The 19,097-nt window shown below is 46.7% G+C and overlaps 1 protein-coding gene across 2 annotated transcripts in view; it reads right to left on the bottom strand.

The window, feature by feature from the left end:
• LOC141173121 (myocardin-like) overlaps positions 1–17,305 on the bottom strand; it is a 28,711-nt gene extending 11,406 nt beyond the window's left edge. For both annotated transcript variants that reach the window (XM_073657761.1, XM_073657760.1), the window contains exons 1-2: positions 17,054–17,305; positions 16,776–16,941 (exon numbers count right to left, since the gene is read on the bottom strand). In XM_073657761.1, the coding sequence (XP_073513862.1) occupies positions 16,776–16,941; positions 17,054–17,286 (399 nt within the window). In that variant the 5' untranslated portion in view covers positions 17,287–17,305. The remainder of the gene's footprint in view (positions 1–16,775; positions 16,942–17,053) is intronic.
• Positions 17,306–19,097: the final 1,792 nt, after the last annotated feature.

The following is a 19,097-nucleotide window of genomic DNA, read 5'->3' as shown; positions in this document are numbered from 1 at the left end:
GCATCCATAGGATGCGCCAATTCTGGCACTTAGCCTCGCTCTTCCCACTGCCCTGTAGAGGTGGCAGTGGGGTAATAGGGCTGGGGTTGATGTCAGCTTATAATGCCAGCTGACATCAAGCCCAGGTTAGTAATGGAGAGGCGTCTATAAGACATCCCCATTACTAACCCCATAGTGAAAGTTAAAAAAAACACAAACACCCAGAAAAAAGTCCTTTAATTGAAATAAACACACAATTCTTTATTGTTCTAAATTAAACCATACTTACCGTCAAGCCCATTCCAGCTGAAGCCAACGATCTCTTGCAATAAAAATAAAATAATAAACCAACATCATCCTTACCTTTCGATGGTTCCGAGGACAGCTCCAGCTCTGCTACATCGAGATGACAGGCTGGACCGCAGCAGAACGCTGCCATCCAGCCTGTCAACCCGCAGACACTGAGAAGAGCAAGCTTGCTTGCGCTCCTCAGTGTCTCGCTGTGACGGCATCCAGATGAGCCGAGGTCATGTCCAATGAACTCGGCTCACCTCATGCACGTCACTGACAGCGTGGGAAAATTCTCATGCACTCAGCGCTTCAGCGTGAGAATTTTCCCACGCTGTCAGTGACGTGCATGAGGTGAGCTGAGATCATTGGACATGAACTCACCTCATGCACGTCACTGACAGCGTGGGAAAATTCTCACGCTGAAGCGCTGAGTGCTGGAGAATTCTCCCACGCTGTCAGTGACGTGCATGAGGTGAGCTCATGTCCAATGAACTCAGCTCAACTCATGCACGTCACTAACAGCGTGGGAAAATTCTCCTGCACTCAGCGCTTCAGCGTGAGAATTTTCCCACGCTGTCAGTGACGTGCATGAGCTGAGTTCATGTCCAATGATCTCAGCTCACCTCATGCACGTCACTGACAGCGTGGGAGAATTCTCACGCTGAAGCGCTGAGTGCAGGAGAATTTTCCCACGCTGTCAGTGACGTGCATGAGGTGAGCTGAGTTCATTGGACATGAGCTCACCTCATGCACGTCACTGACAGCGTGGGAGAATTCTCCTGCACTTAGCGCTTCAGCGTGAGAAAAAAAGGCCTTCCCTATATTGTTGTGTCCGGCCAGGTACAAATAGGCAGCTGGTGGTTGGGGGCAGCCCGTTCCTGCCTGCTGTACCTGGCTGGACACAAATATAGTGCGAAGCCCCACTTCAATTTTTTTAAATTATTTCAGGAAATTCATGAAATAATTAAAAAAAAATTGACGTGGGGCTTCGCACTATATTTGTGTCCAGTCAGGTACAGCAGGCAGGAACGGGCTGCCCCCAACCACCAGCTGCCTATTTGTACCTGACCGGACACAACAATATAGGGAAGCCCTTTTTTTTAAAATTATTTCATGAAATAATTAAAAAAAAATTGACGTCGGGCTTCGCACTATATTTGTGTGAAGCCAGGTACAGCAGGCAGGAACGGGCTGCCCCCAACCAACAGCTGCCTATTTGTATCTGGCCGGACACAACAATGTAGGGAAGCCCTTTTTTTCTTAATTATTTCATGAAATAATTTAAAGAAAATTGACGTGGGGCTTCGCCCTGTTTTTGTGTCCAGCCAGGTACAACTAGGCTGCTGGGGGCTGGAATCCGCAGCGCAGGGAGGCCCAAGCTTTCTGGGCCACCCCCGCTGCAAATTGCAGTCCGCAGCCACCCCGGAAAATGGCGCGTTCATTGAAGCGCCATCTTCTGGCGCTGTACCCAACTCATCCAGGGCCCTGGTGCGGTGGCTCACTGGGTAATAAAGGGGTTAGGGCCAGCTTGGCATTATCAGCTGGCCCTAAGCCCGAAATTCATGGGGTCACGCCAATATTAGACATGACCACCATGAATTTCTAGTAAAGTATTTAAAAAAAACACAACGCCCAGAAAAAAGTCCTTTAATTGAAATAAACACACAATTCTTTATTGTTCTAAATTAAACCATGCTTACCGTCACGCCCAATCCAGCTGAAGCCAACGATCTCCTGAAATAAAAGAAAAATAATAAAGCAACATCATCCTTACCTTTCCATGGTTCCCATGACAGCTTCAGCTCTGCTACATCGAGATGACAGGCTGGACCGCAGCAGAACGCTGCCATCCAGCCTGTCATCCCGCAGACACTGAGAAGCGCAGGCTTGCTTGCGCTCCACAGTGTCTCTCTGTGAGGACATCCAGATGAGCCGAGTTAATGTCCAATGAACTCGGCTCACCTCATGCACGTCACTGACAGCGTGGGAAAATTCTCCTGCACTCAGCGCTTCAGCGTGGGAGAATTCTCACGCTGAAGCGCTGAGTGCAGGAGAATTTTCCCACGCTGTCAGTGACGTGCATGAGGTGAGCTGAGTTCATTGGACATGAGCTCACCTCATGCACGTCACTGACAGCGTGGGAGAATTCTCCTGAGTTCATTGGACATGAGCTCGGCTCATCTGGATGCCGTCACAGAGAGACGCTGAGGAGCGCAAGCAAGCCTGCGCTTCTCAGTGTCTGTGGGATGACAGGCTGGATGGCAGCTTTCTGCTGCGTTCCAGCCTGTCATCTCGATGTAGCAGAGCTGAAGCTGTCGTGGGAACCATGGAAAGGTAAGGATTATGCTGCTTTATTATTTTTCTTTTATTGCAGGAGATTGTTGGCTTCAGCTGGAATGGGCGGGATTGTAACTATGGTTTAATTTAGAACAATAAAGAATTGTGTCTTTATTTCAATTAAAGGACTTTATTCTGGGTTTTTGTGTTTTTTTTTAACTTTGACTATGGGGTTAGTAATGGGGGTGTCTTATAGACGCCTCTCCATTACTAACCTGGGCTTGATGTCAGCTGGCATTATAAGCTGACATCAACCCCAGCCCTATTACCCCACTGCCACCGCTACAGGGCAGTGGGAAGAGCGAGGCTAAGTGCCAGAATTGGCGCATCCTATGGATGTGCCATTTCTGGGACGGCTGGTGTTTCTAGCCTGGGAGGGGGCCAATATTCATGGCACCCTTCCGGGGCTATTAATATCAGCCCCCAGCTGTCTGCCTGGCCTTTGCTAGCTATTAAAATAGGGGGGACCCCACGTCAATTTTTTTGGGGTCCCCCATTTTAATAGCTAGTAAAGGCTAGGCATTCAGCTGGGGGCTGATATTAGTAACCTGGGAAGCTCCGTGGGTATTATCCCTTCCCAGGCTTCAAACATCTGCCCCAGCTGTCTGCTTAACCTCCGCTAGAGCCTAAAATTACGGGGAACCCCACGCCAATTTTTTTTAAATAAATCCTTTATTTTAACATTAAATGACAAGTACAGTAATCAACACTGTCACTGTACTTCATATATATGTGACTGACATGTTTCTATCTATCTAATCTATGTGTGATTCTCTATTCTTTCTGTTCTAAATTGTCGGGTACCGCTGCTGAATTGCCGGCCGGCTTTTTTAAAGAGACGGTGCATGAAAACACTAATATTTTTTTTAATAAATCCTTTACACTAAATGGCAAGTACAGTAATCAACACTGTCACTGTCCTTCTTATATATGTGACTGACATGTTTCTATCTATCTAATCTATGTGTGATTCTCTATTCCTTCCATTCTAAATTGTCGGGTACCGCTGCTGAATTGCCGGCCGGCTTTTTTAAAGAGACGGTGCATGAAAACACTAATATATTTTTTTAATAAATCCTTTACACTAAATGACAAGTACAGTAAGCAACACTGTCACTGTACTTCTTATATATGTGACTGACATGTTTCTATCTATCTAATCTATGTGTAAAGCTCTATTCTTTCGGTTCTAATTTGTCGGGTACCGGTGTAAGCCGCTGCTGAATTGCCGGCTTTTCATGTTTCACTGTGAGCACAGTTCCCATCGATTTGGGCAATCACTCTAATGCCACAACCACCATGGCTGTGGCATTACAGTGAGTGGCAGACAATCCCTGCATGATTGGTGCTCTAAATAGCGCCAGACATGCAGGACACGCTTTTGGTGCACGAACAGTTATCGAACATAACCTCAAACAGCCGAATTTTTTGCAAATCGTTCGGGTTCGTCAAACAACTCGAACATCGCCCAAAACAGCTCGAATTTGAGATTGGCGAACAGTTCTAGTCAAACACCGCTCATCTCTACTAGTGAGTGGAGACCAGCAGCTATAATGTCTCCTCCCATAAACAACACACACAGAATGACTGCCAGATTGCTACTCTTCTTTTCTTAGGTAGCACACACATAAAGAAGCAGCACAGGAATGTAACTGATCAACTGTGAATCCAGCACTGGGATACGGTAAACTGCAGCAGGATCTGTGTCTGACTGTTCTGGCTCTTCTCTCCTTCTTACCACCTGTGCCCTTTCCATTGACTTCAATCAATATGATCAGTAATCTGGCAGTCTTCTTGTCTTGAGAAAAACAGATTTCATCTATTTTTTTTAGAGTGAATAATGAGTTCAGGAGGCAGGGAAAGGGGGAAAATGGGCTCATGAGTGGAGAGAGAAGTTAATTTCTCTGATAAAATATATGATAAAGCTTCTTATATTTGCTTGCACTATAAGTTTAATTTATGTCAAATTTGTTGAAAGTATATTTTTTTATTCATATCAAGGAAGCTTACTGCAAGTGGACTTATACAGATTAATCAAAACTAGTCAAACTGTAAATTTTTATACATTTTGCTTTGCATATATAGATCAATGTAAATAATAAGGAAGTAGTCCATATGTTTTTTTCTACAATGTTAGTGTACTGTATATCATGTCCCCTCTTTTTGATTGTAACTTGGTACCCATTTGGCCCTGGCATTTTTATTTAGCAGGGGACTACTATCTTGTCTGTTCACTGTGGGTGCCATTCTGGTGGAGGTATGTAGACTAGAGTTAAGGGGTCTTAGCCTGGAAGTAAGGGTATTTTGGGCTGCTGGGTTGCCCATCTACAGTACAGACCAAAAGTTTGGACACACCTTCTCATTTAAAGATTTTTCTGTATTTTCATGACTTTGAAAATTGTGCATTCACACTGAAGGCATCAAAACTATGAATTAACACATGTGGAATTATATACTTAACAAAAAAGTGTGAAACAACTGAAAATATGTCTTATATTCTAGGTTCTTCAAAGTAGCCACCTTTTGCTTTGATGACTGCTTTGCACACTCTTGGCATTCTCTTGATGAGCTTCAAGAGGTAGTCACCGGAAATGGTTTTCACTTCACAGGTGTGCCCTGTCACGTTTAATGAGTGGGATTTTTTTGCCTTATAAATGGGGTTGGGACCATAAGTTGTGTTGTGCAGAAGTCAGGTGGATATACAGCTGATAGTCCTACTGAATAGACTGTTAGAATTTGTATTATGGCAAGAAAAAAGCAGCTAAGTAAAGAAAAACGAGTGGCCATCATTACTTTAAGAAATGAAGGTCAGTCAGTGCGGAAAATTGGGAAAACTTTGAAAGTGTCCCCAAGTGCAGTTGCAAAAACCATCAAGCGCTACAAAGAAACTGGCTCACATAAGGACCGCCCCAGGAAAGGAAGACCAAGAGTCACCTCTGCTTCTGAGGATAAGCTTATCCGAGTCACCAGCCTCAGAAATCGCAGGTTAACAGCAGCTCAGATTAGAGACCAGGTCAATGCCACACAGAGTTCTAGCAGCAGACACATCTCTACAACAACTGTAAAGAGGAGACTTTGTGCAGCAGGCCTTCATGGTAAAATAGCTGCTAGGAAACCACTGCTAGGGACAGGCAACAAGCAGAAGAGACTTGTTTGGGCTAAAGAACACAAGGAATGGACATTAGACCAATGGAAATCTGTGCTTTGGTCTGACGAGTCCAAATTTGAAATCTCTGGTATCAACCACGTGTCTTTGTGCGACACTACAAAGGTGAACGGATGGACTCTACATGCCTGGTTCCCACTGTGAAGCAAGGAGGAGGAGGTGTGATGGTGTGGGGGTGCTTTGCTGGTGACGCTGTTGGGGATTTATTCAAAATTGAAGGCATACTGAACCAGCATGACTGCTACAGCATATTGCAGCGGCATGCTATTCCATCCAGTTTGCGTTTAGTTGGACCATCATTTATTTTTCAACAGGAAAATGACCCCAAACACACCTCCAGGCTGTGTAAGGGCTATTTGACCAAGAAGGAGAGTGATGGGGTGCTCCCCCAGATGACCTGGCCTCCACAGTCACCAGACCTAAACCCATTCGAGTTGGTTTGGGGTGAGCAGGACCGCAGAGTGAAGGCAAAAGGGCCAACAAGCGCTAAGCATCTCTGGGAACTCCTTCAAGATCATTGGAAGACCATTTTCGGTGACTACCTCTTGAAGCTCATCAAGAGAATGCCAAGAGTGTGCAAAGCAGTCATCAAAGCAAAAGGTGGCAGCTTTGAAGAACCTAGAATATAAGACATGTTTTCAGTTGTTTCACACTTTTTTGTTAAGTATATAATTCCACATGTGTTTATTCATAGTTTTGATGCCTCCAGTGTGAATGTACAATTTTCAAAGTCATTAAAATTCAGAAAAATCTTTAAATGAGGTGTGTCCAAACTTTTGGTCTGTAGTGTATTTGCAGTGTTATAGGGATGGCAGTTTCAGTGCAATTATATATTAAATCAGTTAAATTAGAGACTAGTGATGAGCGAGCACTAAAATGCTCAGGTACTTTTTGCTCGGGTCGAGGACATTGGAATACTCGGGTGCTCGACCTGAGCAACGAGCCCAATGTAAGTCTATGGTAAACTCGAGCATTTTTCAGGCGGCTCCCCCCGGCGGTCTGCAGAGGGCCTAAAAATTGCCCAAATCGATGGGAACAGTGCTCAAATGACAGGGGAACAGCATGGGGAAGACCTCTGGAAGCATCTCTGACTCCTAGATCACTGCTGTCAACAACGTTGTCAGAGTATTATGCCATTTTTACGGACTCACAATAAAACATACAAAAATGAAACCAAAATGGATTTTCCTGGGAAATATGTTAAGGAACATCCTTTCCAGGGTAATGACTTGTATATAAGGCAAAATAAATAACCAAAAACAAAAATATTCCTCCACAACTCGGGCTATGTTCACACATAGTGTTTTTGATGCGTTTTTGCACTTTTTCATTGCTTTCAACCAAGACAAATACATTCACTGGGAAATGTCATTTTAACATTTTACAACCTTATCTGGCCATGTGGTGTGTGACACATCATCAGACACATGCAAACAGTGTTGAAAAGACATGGGAACAGCATAGGGAAGACCTCTGGAAGCATCTCTGACTCCCAGGTCACTGCCTAAAAGTGTGCACATCATAAGTTATCCTTGGCGCATGCGAAGATGCCTCCCGCCATGCACATGTTGTTGCAGACTTGCAACAATCACCGTCCACATCCTTGTCCCAGTGCAGCATTCAGTTGTCACTACCCCATTCCTTGGAATGCAAGCGCAAGTATGCAGCCAGCCACCCACCAACCCGCAGGCTGCAATACTATACTGCCAAATTTTTGACAACTGCTTGCACTTGAAATGTGGCCTTTTAGGCTCATGGAAGCGGAAGATTTTCATAGCCTCATGCCGGTGGCGGCCGGGTGTCCATACTTGGTCCCAAGCCGCCACTGTTTCTCCCGGTGTCGTCTCCGCCTTCCACAAGTACGGGTCCCACAACATTACCCGTGCCCTCTCCAGTGCACTTACTGGGAATGACCGCCTAACCACAAACACGTGGATAGGTGAATGTGGCCAGGGATGGTATGGAGCCAGTCCACAGCTTTATTTGCTGAGTTGTATTTCACCACAGCCATATTCTTTAGCTTGGTGAAAGGACTTGGGAAACCATATCTACCCAGCTGTCACTTCTCCCAGTAAATCCTCTAAAGCTGCTTTCTTTTGAAATGTGGCCTTTTAGGCTCGTGGAGGCGGAAGCTTTTCATAACCTCATGCTGGCGGCGGTCGGGTGTCCATACTTGGTCCCCAGCCGCCACTGTTTCTCCCATTGTTGTCTCCGCCTTACACAAGCACGGGTCCCACAACATTACCCGTGCCCTCCTCAGTGCACTTACTGGGAAGGACCGCCTAACCACAAACACGTGGACAGGTGAATGTGGCCAGGGATGGTTTGGAGCCAGTCCACTGCTATTTCACCACAACCATATTCTTTAGCTCGGTGAAAGGACTGGCATAGAGGGAAACCGTATCTACTCTGGGTGTCATTTCTTCCAGGAAGTCCCCTAAAGCAGCTTTTGCAGAAGCAATGGCAGCCCGACCAACATCAGCTCGCACTTTTCGGTAGTGCTTTGACCCCACAAACATCTTTCTTTGCGCATTTATTTTCATGACTACAGAGTTGTGCAATGGCCTGATATGCAATCCGGTTGGAGAAATAACATACACAAGCACGTCCGATGTACATTAAAATAACAGCCATAGAGTGTCCGGGAACCTTCCTCCATACTTTTCTTAGCCAGGGCTGCTTTTCGGCAGGGTTGGACGGACCCACCAGAAAACCGGAGACTCCTCCGGTGGGCCCTGGCTTCTCCTTCTGGAGAGTTCACAGTGCCGTGGTGGGGCCATGATGATGATAGAGGCCACCATCTGTTTAGTTTTCTGTTACTTGGAATGCAAGCGCAAGTATGCAGCCAGCCACCCACCCACCCAAAGGCTGCAATACTAAACTGCCAGATTTATGGGCAGCAGCTTGCACTTGAAACGGGGCCTTTTAGGCTCATGGAGGCGGAAGCTTTTCACAGCCTCATGCCGGCGGCTGCCACTATTTCTCCCGGTATCGTCTCCGCCTTCCACAAGCACGGGTCCCACAACATTACCCGTGCCCTCCCCAGTGAACTTACTGGGAAGGAACGCCTACCCACAAACACGTGGTCAAGTAAATGTGGCCAGGGACGGTACGGAGCCAGTCCACAGCTTTTTTTGCTGAGTTGTATTTCACCACAGCCATATTCTTTAGCTTTGTGAAAGGACTTGGGAAACAATATCTACTTCAGCTGTGATTTCTCCCAGGAAGTCTTCTAAAGCTGCTTTCACTTGAAATGTGGCCTTTTAGGCTCGTGGAGGCAGAAGCTTTTCACAACCTCATGCCTTGTGTCCATGCTCGGTACCCAGCCTCCACTATTTCTCGCGGTGTTGTCTCGGGCTTCTACAAGCGTGGGTCCCTGAACATTACTGCTGGTACTTTTCTGTGGGAATATGCTTGCCACCTACCAGCCTGGAATATTTCCAGTAAACTATGGTACGACGTCATGGTATTAGCACTGCCCCCAGTACCAGTAGCGAAGCCTTCCCCAATTTCCTTCTCAGGAATTTTATTTGGTAGACTGAGTGGCTGCCCAAATACATTAGTTTTTCACAAAGGAGCTGAAGATAGAGTGGCAGTAGGTGAAAGTTTCTCCTGACAGTTAAATATCAGAGGGTGAACAGCAGCACATTGGATCAGAGGTTAGCACTGAAGCCTTGCTGCGCTGGGATCCTGAGTTCAAATCCCAGCAAGGACAACATCTGAAAGGATTTTGTATGTTCTCTCCGTGTTTGCGTGGGTTTCCACCTCAGTAAAAAAGCAGCCATAGAGTGTCGGGGAACCTTCCCACACACTTTTCTTAGCCAGGACTGCTTCTCGGCAGGGTTGGACAGTCCCACCAGAGAATCCTCTCGTAATGCCCTGGCTTCTACATCAGGAGAGTTCATGATAGCGCTAACTTTGCAGCTACTATGGGGCTCTTGAGCGGGGGAGAAAGGTGAGCCCTCAGAATCAATTCCTCTGGTGGGCCCAATGTTTTTCAATCTGAAACAGCTTCTCAGTGGGACTTGTATTTCCCCACAGCCATATTCTTCAGCTCGGTGAAAGGACAGGCATAGAGGGAAATCGTAACTACTCGTGCTGTCATTTCTCCGTCACCAGGTTCCGCCCATTGTCACACACGACCATGCCTGGCTGTATGTTCAGTGGTGAGAGCCACAAATCAAGCTGCTGTGTTAGAGCTTGCAACAACTCTGCAGAGCTGGGCGGTTTGTCACCTAAGCATAAAGCATGTTATCTTCAGCATAGCCAGTTGCCGCTTGGCCAGCGCAGTGCTGCAGTGCTTTCAGCTTGTGACTGATGTGGTCATTTCGGAGATGGAGGAGGAGGTGCAGGAGCTGAACAATGTGATTACTTTGATGTTACATTGGCGACTTTGTTTTTATACAAAAGAAAGATCCTACTGTTTTTTTTTTTTACGTTATTTTTTAAGGCAATTGCATTCACCGGGAAATGTCATTTTAACATTTTACAATCTTATCTGGCAATGTGGTGTGTGACACATCATCAGACACATCTTGTTTCATTAATGATGGAGGTGTAGCGCCCCGAGGGTTCGGCCGCTACAGGGGTATTGCACCTCTGCCAGAGGTGTGGCATTCCACTCCCGGGGTGAAGTACAGTGAGAGGAGAAGACAGGGAGCGGAGGCTCTGTAGGAGCTCTGCTCAAAGGCGGGCCTAGGGTGAAGGCCGGAGCCTGGGAGGAGAAGGAGAAGTAGGCCTGGAGAAGAGTCCGAGGGAAGAAGGAGAAGAAGGAACAGGAAAGGAGGAGGAGTGACAGAGAAACAGAAGGGCTCAGAAACAAGAAGGCAGAAGGGACCCTAAGGACCCAGGAAATTACGGGTGACGGGTCAGGCAAGAAAAGGGTACCAGATCCCAAATTGTTGGAGGCAAATAATTCTCAGCCAAGAACCGGAGGTCGTGATCATCACTTGGTGCGACCCCCTGCTAAACCTTGCTAGGAAGGCACCATATAGGATAGCAGGAAACGGGGCCCACGTTTACCCGCATAGATCCGCGGCAGCTGGACAAAAGCTTGGTCACTGGTGGGGCACGAGCCAGAGGAAGGATAGAAGGGAGTCCTGTGCCATACTCCAGAATTGCCTGGGGGTTTACTGAGCCCCTCACCTGGTGGACGCAGCACAGCTTGGGCAGTCACTACCTGTACAGAAGTGGCTTGGAGTATACGAACTGTGAGTAAAAGACCCTGGACTGCAACATGTTGTCTTTGTGCTTTTTACTTCGCCAGCACTAACGGTACTAGGACTCCCTGCACCATCACCCCCACCATCTACTTCACTGCCCTGGGGCTACACTCTTCCCGTGGGGAGTTATCCGATCTCAGCTGCACACACCATCAGCCTCAGGGGACTGCCTTGCAGCAGCGGTTCATAATAGCCGCAATCCACAGGTGACGTAGTCGGACATTACCTAAAACATATAAAAGACTGCCACTGGTCTGACCACCCTGAGCCACGGGACCGGGTCGCCACTACTACTCCCAGCATTGCCCTGAAGCCCGGTCCCGAGTGCCCCGCGGCCCAGGGGGCGAGTCAGAGGGACTCTGAAAGACACATAGAGCAGGGCCACAGTAACGAGTACGACATGTTCGCATTAGAAAGGCGAGAGTCTGCTATACAGTTATAGGGTATGCAGTGAGTCCAACGGCTGACCAAATTTAGGAGAAACTCCACTAAGAAATTAAAGACACATAGAGCAGGGCCACAGTAACAACAAATTCCCATTAGAAAGGAAAGAGTCTGCTATACAGTTATAGGGTATGCAGTGAGTCCAACGGCTGACCAAATTTAGGAAAAACCGCACTAAGAAATTGAAGACACATAGAGCATGGCCACAGTAATGACAAAGCGGGCCTCCTATACTTGTAATACCCATGCACTAAGTGTATGGGCTGACAAACATTTACCCATGGGGGGGTATACATGAATATACTATATAAAAAATTTTTTTACGGGCATCATAAACACCCTATAAAAAATTATGTGGGTGTTGCATCACGGACCACGGTCACCCTGGTGATATGGTGGTGGAGGATGAGAAGAAGGAGGAAGACAAGGTCAAATAGCCAAAATCAGGAAGCGTATACCCATGTGTGGGTGTGAAAAGTTGCATGGGAATACACCTCCCAAGAAAAGACACTGGATTTGAGTTTATGTTACGCTGCTGTCATTCGGTGGTGTTGAAAAGTCTGTCCCAATCCAGCCCTTGTTCATTTTTATAAGTCAGCCTGTCAGCATTTTCAGTTGACAGGCGGATGCGATTATCAGTTATAATTCCACTAGCTTCACTAAAAACCCGCTCTGATTAAACTCTGGTGGCAGGGCAGGCCAGGACCTCCAAGGCATAGACAGCCATTTCATTCCAATAATTATAAAGCACAGCGGAATCACAGAGGACATTGGTACGGTCAGCAAGGTACTCCCTCAGCATCTTCCCAAACTTTGCACTCCTTGTGAGAGTACCCCGCGCCTCACGGCCTGTGAAATGGGAGGGTCTGAGAAAACTCTCCCAGAACTTTGACAGTGTTCCCCTGCCTCTGCTGGATTGAAGTTGTGTTTCTCTTGCCTGTACTCCTTGGTTGTCCAACAAAGTGTGCCCTCTGCCGCCAGCGTTTTCAGATGGGAATTTTTTTAATAGTTCTGCAACAAGGGCCTTCTGGTACAGCCCCATTTTTGTAGACCTGTCCGCCTCAGGAATAAGAGATACAAAGTTCTCCTTGTAGCGTGGGTCTAGAAGTGTCACCAACCAGTAATGACTGTCACCCAAAATTTTGAGAACGCGAGGGTCATGGGAAAGGCAGCGTAACATAAACTCAGCCATGCGTGCCAGACTGGTAACAGGCAAGATTTCCGTGTCCTCACCAAGAGGATGGCTGACCATGCTCTCCTCCTCCTTCCTCCTCTCTCTCCTCTTGCCATCCACGCTGAACAGACGGTATGACAGCTGTGCAGGTCGTACCATCTATAGTGCATGAAACTAGCTCCTGTCCTTCCTCCTCCTCCTCTTCCTCATTGTCACCCAATCCAAGTTGGGTTGAGATGAGGCTTGGCTGTGTGTAATCACCCTGTATGGTTCCTTGCTCCATCTCATCCTGCTCCGCCTGCAATGCATCCTCTTTGATTGTGAACAGAGAGCATTTCAAAAGACAGAGAAGCGGAATGGTGACGCTAATTATGGCGTCATCGCCGCTCACCATCTTGGTGGAGTCCTCAAAGTTTTGGAGGATGGTACATATGTCTGACATCCATGTCCACTCCTGATGTCTTATGTGTGGAGTCTAAACTGAATACCGACGGCCTTGTTGATGCTGGTACTCAACAACTGCCCTCTTCTGCTCACAAATCCTTCCCAATATTTGCAGTGTAGAGTTTCAACGTGTGGGGACATCACACACCAGTCTGTGAGCCGGAAGCTGAAAATGCTGTTGAAACAAGACAAGGGTGGCGGAAGCTCTAGCTGACTTTCTAAAATGGGTGCACAGGTGGTGTACTTTAAGAAGCAGATCCGGCAGCTCCGGGTAGGCTTTGAGAAACTGCTGAACCATGAGGTTAAGCACATGGGCCAGGCATGGTACGTGTGTGAACTCACCTCGCCACACAGCCCTCAGAGCCGCCACCAGGTTCCAGCCATTGTCACATGCGACTATGCCTGGCTTTAGGTTCAGCAGTGTGAGACACATATCTGCCTGCTCTTTCAGAGCTATCCACAACTCTTCAGCATTGTGTGGTTTGTTACCTAAGCATATTAGCTTCAGCACAGCCTGTTGCCGTTTAGCCGAGGAAGTGCTGCAGTGCTTCCAGCTTGTGATTGATGTGGTCATTTTGGAGATGCAGGCTGAAGGGGAGGAGGAGGCTGAGGAGGATGAGGTGCAGGAGCTGCAGACCGTGGGGGCAACCCTGATTGACCTAGGGCCTGCAATCCTTGGCGTCGGGAGGAAGTGTTCCGTCCCAAGGTCCGACTGGGTCCCGGCTTCCACTATGTTAACCCAGTGTGCCGTCAGTGAGATGTACCATCCCTGCCCACAAGCACTTGTCCATATGTTCGTGGTTAGGTGGACTTTCCCGGTAACTGCGTTCTTGAGGGCATGGCTAATGCTTTGAGACACATGCTTGTGTAATGTGGGGACGGCACACCGGGAGAAATAGTGGCAGCTGGGGACCGAGAACCGAGGGATGGCCGCCACCATCAGGTTGCAGAATGCTTCCGTCTCCACAAGCCCAAAAGGCAACATTTTGAGAGCAAGCAGTCTTGAAATGTGAGAATTTAGTAGTGTGGCTTGTGGGGCGTTGGCTGCATATTTGCGCTTGCGTTCCAAGGACTGGAGTATGGACAACTGAATGCTGTGCTGGGACAAGGACATGGATGTGCTTCCTGATGCTGCTACTTGAGAGTGCACAAAGACAGGTGCAGGACAGGAGGCTTCTTCGCATGCACCATGGACAGGGGATTGGCTTGCATGCACAACAGCGGAAGAAGCAATGGTGCCACCTGCAGACACTGTTCCTGGACCCTGGGGTTCGGCCCACAAAGTTGGATGATTTGCTGCCATGTGCCTGATCATGCTGGTGGTTGTCAGGCTGGTCGTTTTGCCACCCCTGCTGATGCTGGCCTGGCAGGTGGTGCAAATGGCCATTTTGGGGTTATCGGCAGAGTCTTTAAAAAACAACCAGACTCAGGAAGACCTAACAGTTGTACTGGCAACTTCCTTTGTGTTGGTGTTACTGGGAACGGTTGCCTGCCTTCTGTCTGCAGCCACCACATTGCTTCTTCCTGCCTGTTGGGGTCCTCTGCCTCCCTCCCCTGTGTGCTTCTGTCCTCACTCTGCATATCCTCCTGCCAGGTTGGGTCAGTTACTATATCATCCACCACCCCGTCTTCCACTTCCGCACCCTGGTCCTCCTCGTGACTTTCTGACAATTGTGTCTCATCATCGTCCACCTCTTTTGACGCTTTCCCACCGTCGCCTTCGTGTGACCATGGCGGCTCAAATATTTGGGCATCACTACACACGATCTCCTCTTGCCCCGCTTCAAGTGGACCAGGCGAGAGGCCCAAATCTATAAATGGAAAAGTGAACAGCTCTTCAGAGTGTCCAAGTGTGGGATCAGTTGTCTCGGGGCACTTGGCATGGTGGGAGGAAAGAGGATCAGGGTGAGGAATATGCGATCCAGACTCATGGCTACTGAGACTTGACAGTGTGGAAGACAGTGTGGTGGTGGTGGCTAAGTGACTGGAAGCATTATCCGCTATCCAACCAACAACATTTTGACACTGCTCTGGGTTCAATTGTGGTGTGCTGCGGTCCCCTAGGAATTGGGACAGGAAGGTGAAGCTAGAAGATGTGGGTGTTTGTTGTGGCACAATTTCAGCTTGCCCATGGCCTTGTCCTCAGCCTCTGCATGCACCATCTGCATGCAGTTCCCCGTCCCTTGCAACGTGCCTTGCCCATTTTAAATGGAGGACAGTATCTTCCACACTCACTACAAATGACTGAGTTTGGAGCAAACATATATGTGATCCGTGTGATGGAGAAAACAGAGTTTTAAATACCTGGCCTGTAGGTAAGTAGTTTGAACAGCAAACTGGTGTGAATTGCTTCACTGACACACTGAAAGAATTTTTTAATGGAGGCCAGAAATGGCAGTATTTTCTGACAACGCATATGTGATCCATGTGACGGAGAAAACAGAGTTTTAAATACCTGGCCTGTAGGTAAGTAGTTTGAACAGCAAACTGGTGTGAATTGCTTCACTGACACACTAAAGGAAATTTTTAATGGAGGCCAGAAATGGCAGTATTTTCTGAAAACGTATATGTGATCCGTTTGACGGAGAAAACACTGTTTTAAATAGCTGGATTTCTAGCGCTGTAATATGGAAAGGACCTGGCTGTATTCTGCAGTGCCAACAAACAAATGGCGCAGAAAAACAGTGTTCTCTGGATTGCTTTTTAAGCAAATAATGAGGATTAAGATCCAAAAAAGAGTATTCCTGGCCCCTGAGACCTGGGCCTTTGTATAGAAATATCTAACAGCAGCAGAAGGCAGAATTGGAATGGAGCCTCTTGTACTATATGCACTGCGGTCTGCTATATACACTGCCTGCATGCCTATATACACTGCCTGCCTGATATCTCAGATGGATTAGTTAGTCCTCAAAAGGACTGTTTGTTAAGATGGATATGTGTATTGTATGGTTTTTCTCCTTACACTACCTAATACACAAGCAAATCTCTCCCTGACGCAGCAGCACCTCTCCCTACTCTGCCTGATTCCAGAGTGACTGTGACGAGCACAGCGGCACCAAGTCTGATATAGACCTGATGACGCTGTGCGGCCAGCCAATCACTGTAATGCCACAACCACCATGGCTGCGGCATTACAATGAGTGGCATGCAATCCCAGCAGGGAGGGGACCCGACATGCAGCGAGGGGACCCGAGCTCCCGCCGAGCAACCCCGGAAATACTCGGCAAGCGCCGAGCATCTTGAGCCGTGAGATGCTCGGGCGAGCACTAAGCAGTAGCGAGCATGCTCACTCATTACCATTAGAGACCTTTTTAATAGATGGCACAATACTGTGGCAGTAGGTTATACAGTTTAATCATATTAATAATGTATACTATGAACCCCATTTTCATTTTATAGAAAAAGTTAAGCTGCAATAGATTTACTATTCATCATATTATTGCAAGGTATTTGTCTTTTTTGTACAATGTTGGTGTATTTATTTCATATCAGTTTCCTTTCTTAACATAAACTTACAATGGTTGGATATGTCAGTAGACAAATTCAACAACATCCGGTGCCAAAAATAAAATTTAAACTAGCAGACACTGTATAACCACAGTTTGGGATCTGTGACCATTTATCCACTAGATATCAATGTACAAGTGAGTAAATTGTTTAATATTACATAAGATAATAGATAATTTAAAGCAGAAAGAAAAATTATCTTCACACTTACTGTGAGATCATCCAAGTTTGCTGGCAACACCTCTGGTTTCAAAGTAGAGTTTGTGGATGAATTGGACACTGGTGTCATGGCCGTGCTAGGTGCAGATGAGAGATTTATGGTGGGTGCACCAGCTTGCGTAGTGCCTGTAAAGCTGATCACCTGTTCAGCTGAGATACTAAAGCAAATTGAGAAAAAAAAATATTTGAATTAAATTGTGTATAGGAAATTATTGTAAACACACATTCTGAGCCATTCAGAAATGTCCTTATTTTTCAATTAGGATATACCTAGTTGTCAGAGGGTGAACTGTTTGAACACAAAAGGTTTGGTTTTGTTGCTGGTTGAGGATCTGCAACTGGAGGAATATCTGTTGCTGTTGCAGCAACCGAGAATAGGCTGCATCCATTGCAACCGGGGATCTGTCTGCCTTTTGGTCTGGTGGAATGTATTGATGATACTTGAGTTTCTTCACCTTGGGTTTAGAATCTTTTGGCTTTTTTTGCCTTTGGCTTTTTCCCATGTCAGATGACTTCACTGGAACCTTAATTAACAATATGATAATGTAATTATTTTTGAGAAAGCATAGTTCTTATTTTAGTTCTCCTAAGACAGCTATTAATAATGTCACTGATAGCAGCCAAGGCATGTAAGTGTATGTACTTTTGCACGTGGCATGCATTTGATACTGAATAAATCGAGATGTTTTGGAAATTTTGTGTCTTTTTTTCATAATTTCATAAACATTTATGCGTCTATCATTCCTTTAATTTCCATAATTCCAGGACTTTTCCGTCTTATGTTGCAATTTCAATGTTGAGGAGTGTATTATAATGTACATACTGTACATACATTATCCAATCACTATATAGTCACTTTAATTTCCAAAGCTTGAATAAATCACAATTCCTCAAGTCACATATTGACTACATAAGTATATTACATTTGTAATATAAAACCAAAATAAACAGTGGGGAAAAAAAGTATTTAGTCAGCCACAAATTGTGCAAGTTCTCCCACTTAAAAAGATGAGAGAGGCCTGTAATTGACATCATAGGTAGACCTCAACTATGAGAGACAAAATGAGAAAACAAATCCTGAAAATCACATTGTCTGATTTGGAAAGAATTTTTTTTTCAATTTTTGGTGGAAAATAAGTATTTGGTCAATTACAAAAGTTCATCTCAATACTTTGTTATATATCCTTTGTTGGCAAAGACAGAGGTTAAATGTTTTCTGTAAGTCTTCACAAGGTTGGCACACACTGTTGCTGGTATCTTGGCCCATTCCTCCATGCAGATCTCCTCTACTCCCTTCAACTCCCTCCAAAGGTTTTCTATAGGTTTAGATCTGGAGACTGGCTAGGCCACTCCGGGACCCTGAAATACTTCTTACGAAGCCACTACTTTGTTGCCCTGGCGGTGTGCTTGGGATCATTGTCATGCTGAAAGACCCAGCAACGTTTTATCTTCAATGCCCTTGCTGATTGAAGGAGGTTTGCACTCAAAATCTCACGATACATGGCCCCATTCAGTCTTTCATGTACACAGATCAGCCTGACCACCACCAGCATGATCAGGCACATGGCAGCAAATCACTTGACTTTGTGGGCCGAACCCCAGGGTCCAGGAACAGTGTCTGCGGGTGGCACCACTGCTTCTTCTGCTGTTGTGCATGCAAGCCAATCCCCTGTCCATGGTGCATGCGAACATGCCTCCTGCCCTGCCCTTGCACACTCTCAAGTAGCAGCATCAGGAAGCATGTCCACGTCCTTGTCCCAGTGCAGCGTTCAGTTGTCCTTACCCCAGTCCTTGGAACGCAAGTGCAAATACGCAGCCAACGCCCCACAGGCCACACTACTAAATTCCCATATTTGGCTACTGCTTGCTCTCGAAATGTCGCCTTTTTGGCTCGTGGAGATGGAAGCATTCCACAACCTGATGGCAGCTCAGCACTCGGTCCCCAGCCACCAATATTTCTCATGGTGTTCCGTCCCCGCATTACCCAAGCATGTGTCCCAAAACATTAGCCGTGCCCTCAACAATGCAGTTGCCGAGAAAGTCCACCTAACCACGGACACGTGGACAAGTGCTTGTGGGCAGGGATGGTACATCTCACTGATGGCACACTGGGTTAACATAGTGGAAGACGGGACCCAGTCGGACCTTGGGACGGAACACGTCCTCCCGATGACAAGGATTGCGGGCCCTAGGTCAATCAGGGTTGCCCCCACAGTCTAAAGCTCCTGCACCTCATTCTCCTCAGCCTCATCCTCCTCTTCAGCCTCCATCTCCGAAATTACCACATCAGTCTCAAGCTGGAACCACTGCAGCA

The sequence above is a fragment of the Phyllobates terribilis genome, unplaced genomic scaffold (genome assembly GCF_046119375.1).
Source record: "Phyllobates terribilis strain yellow unplaced genomic scaffold, ASM4611937v1 Scaffold_12__6_contigs__length_324123572, whole genome shotgun sequence".
Classification (NCBI taxonomy): Eukaryota; Metazoa; Chordata; class Amphibia; order Anura; family Dendrobatidae; genus Phyllobates; species Phyllobates terribilis.
This window is presented reverse-complemented; position numbering and strand designations above follow the sequence as displayed.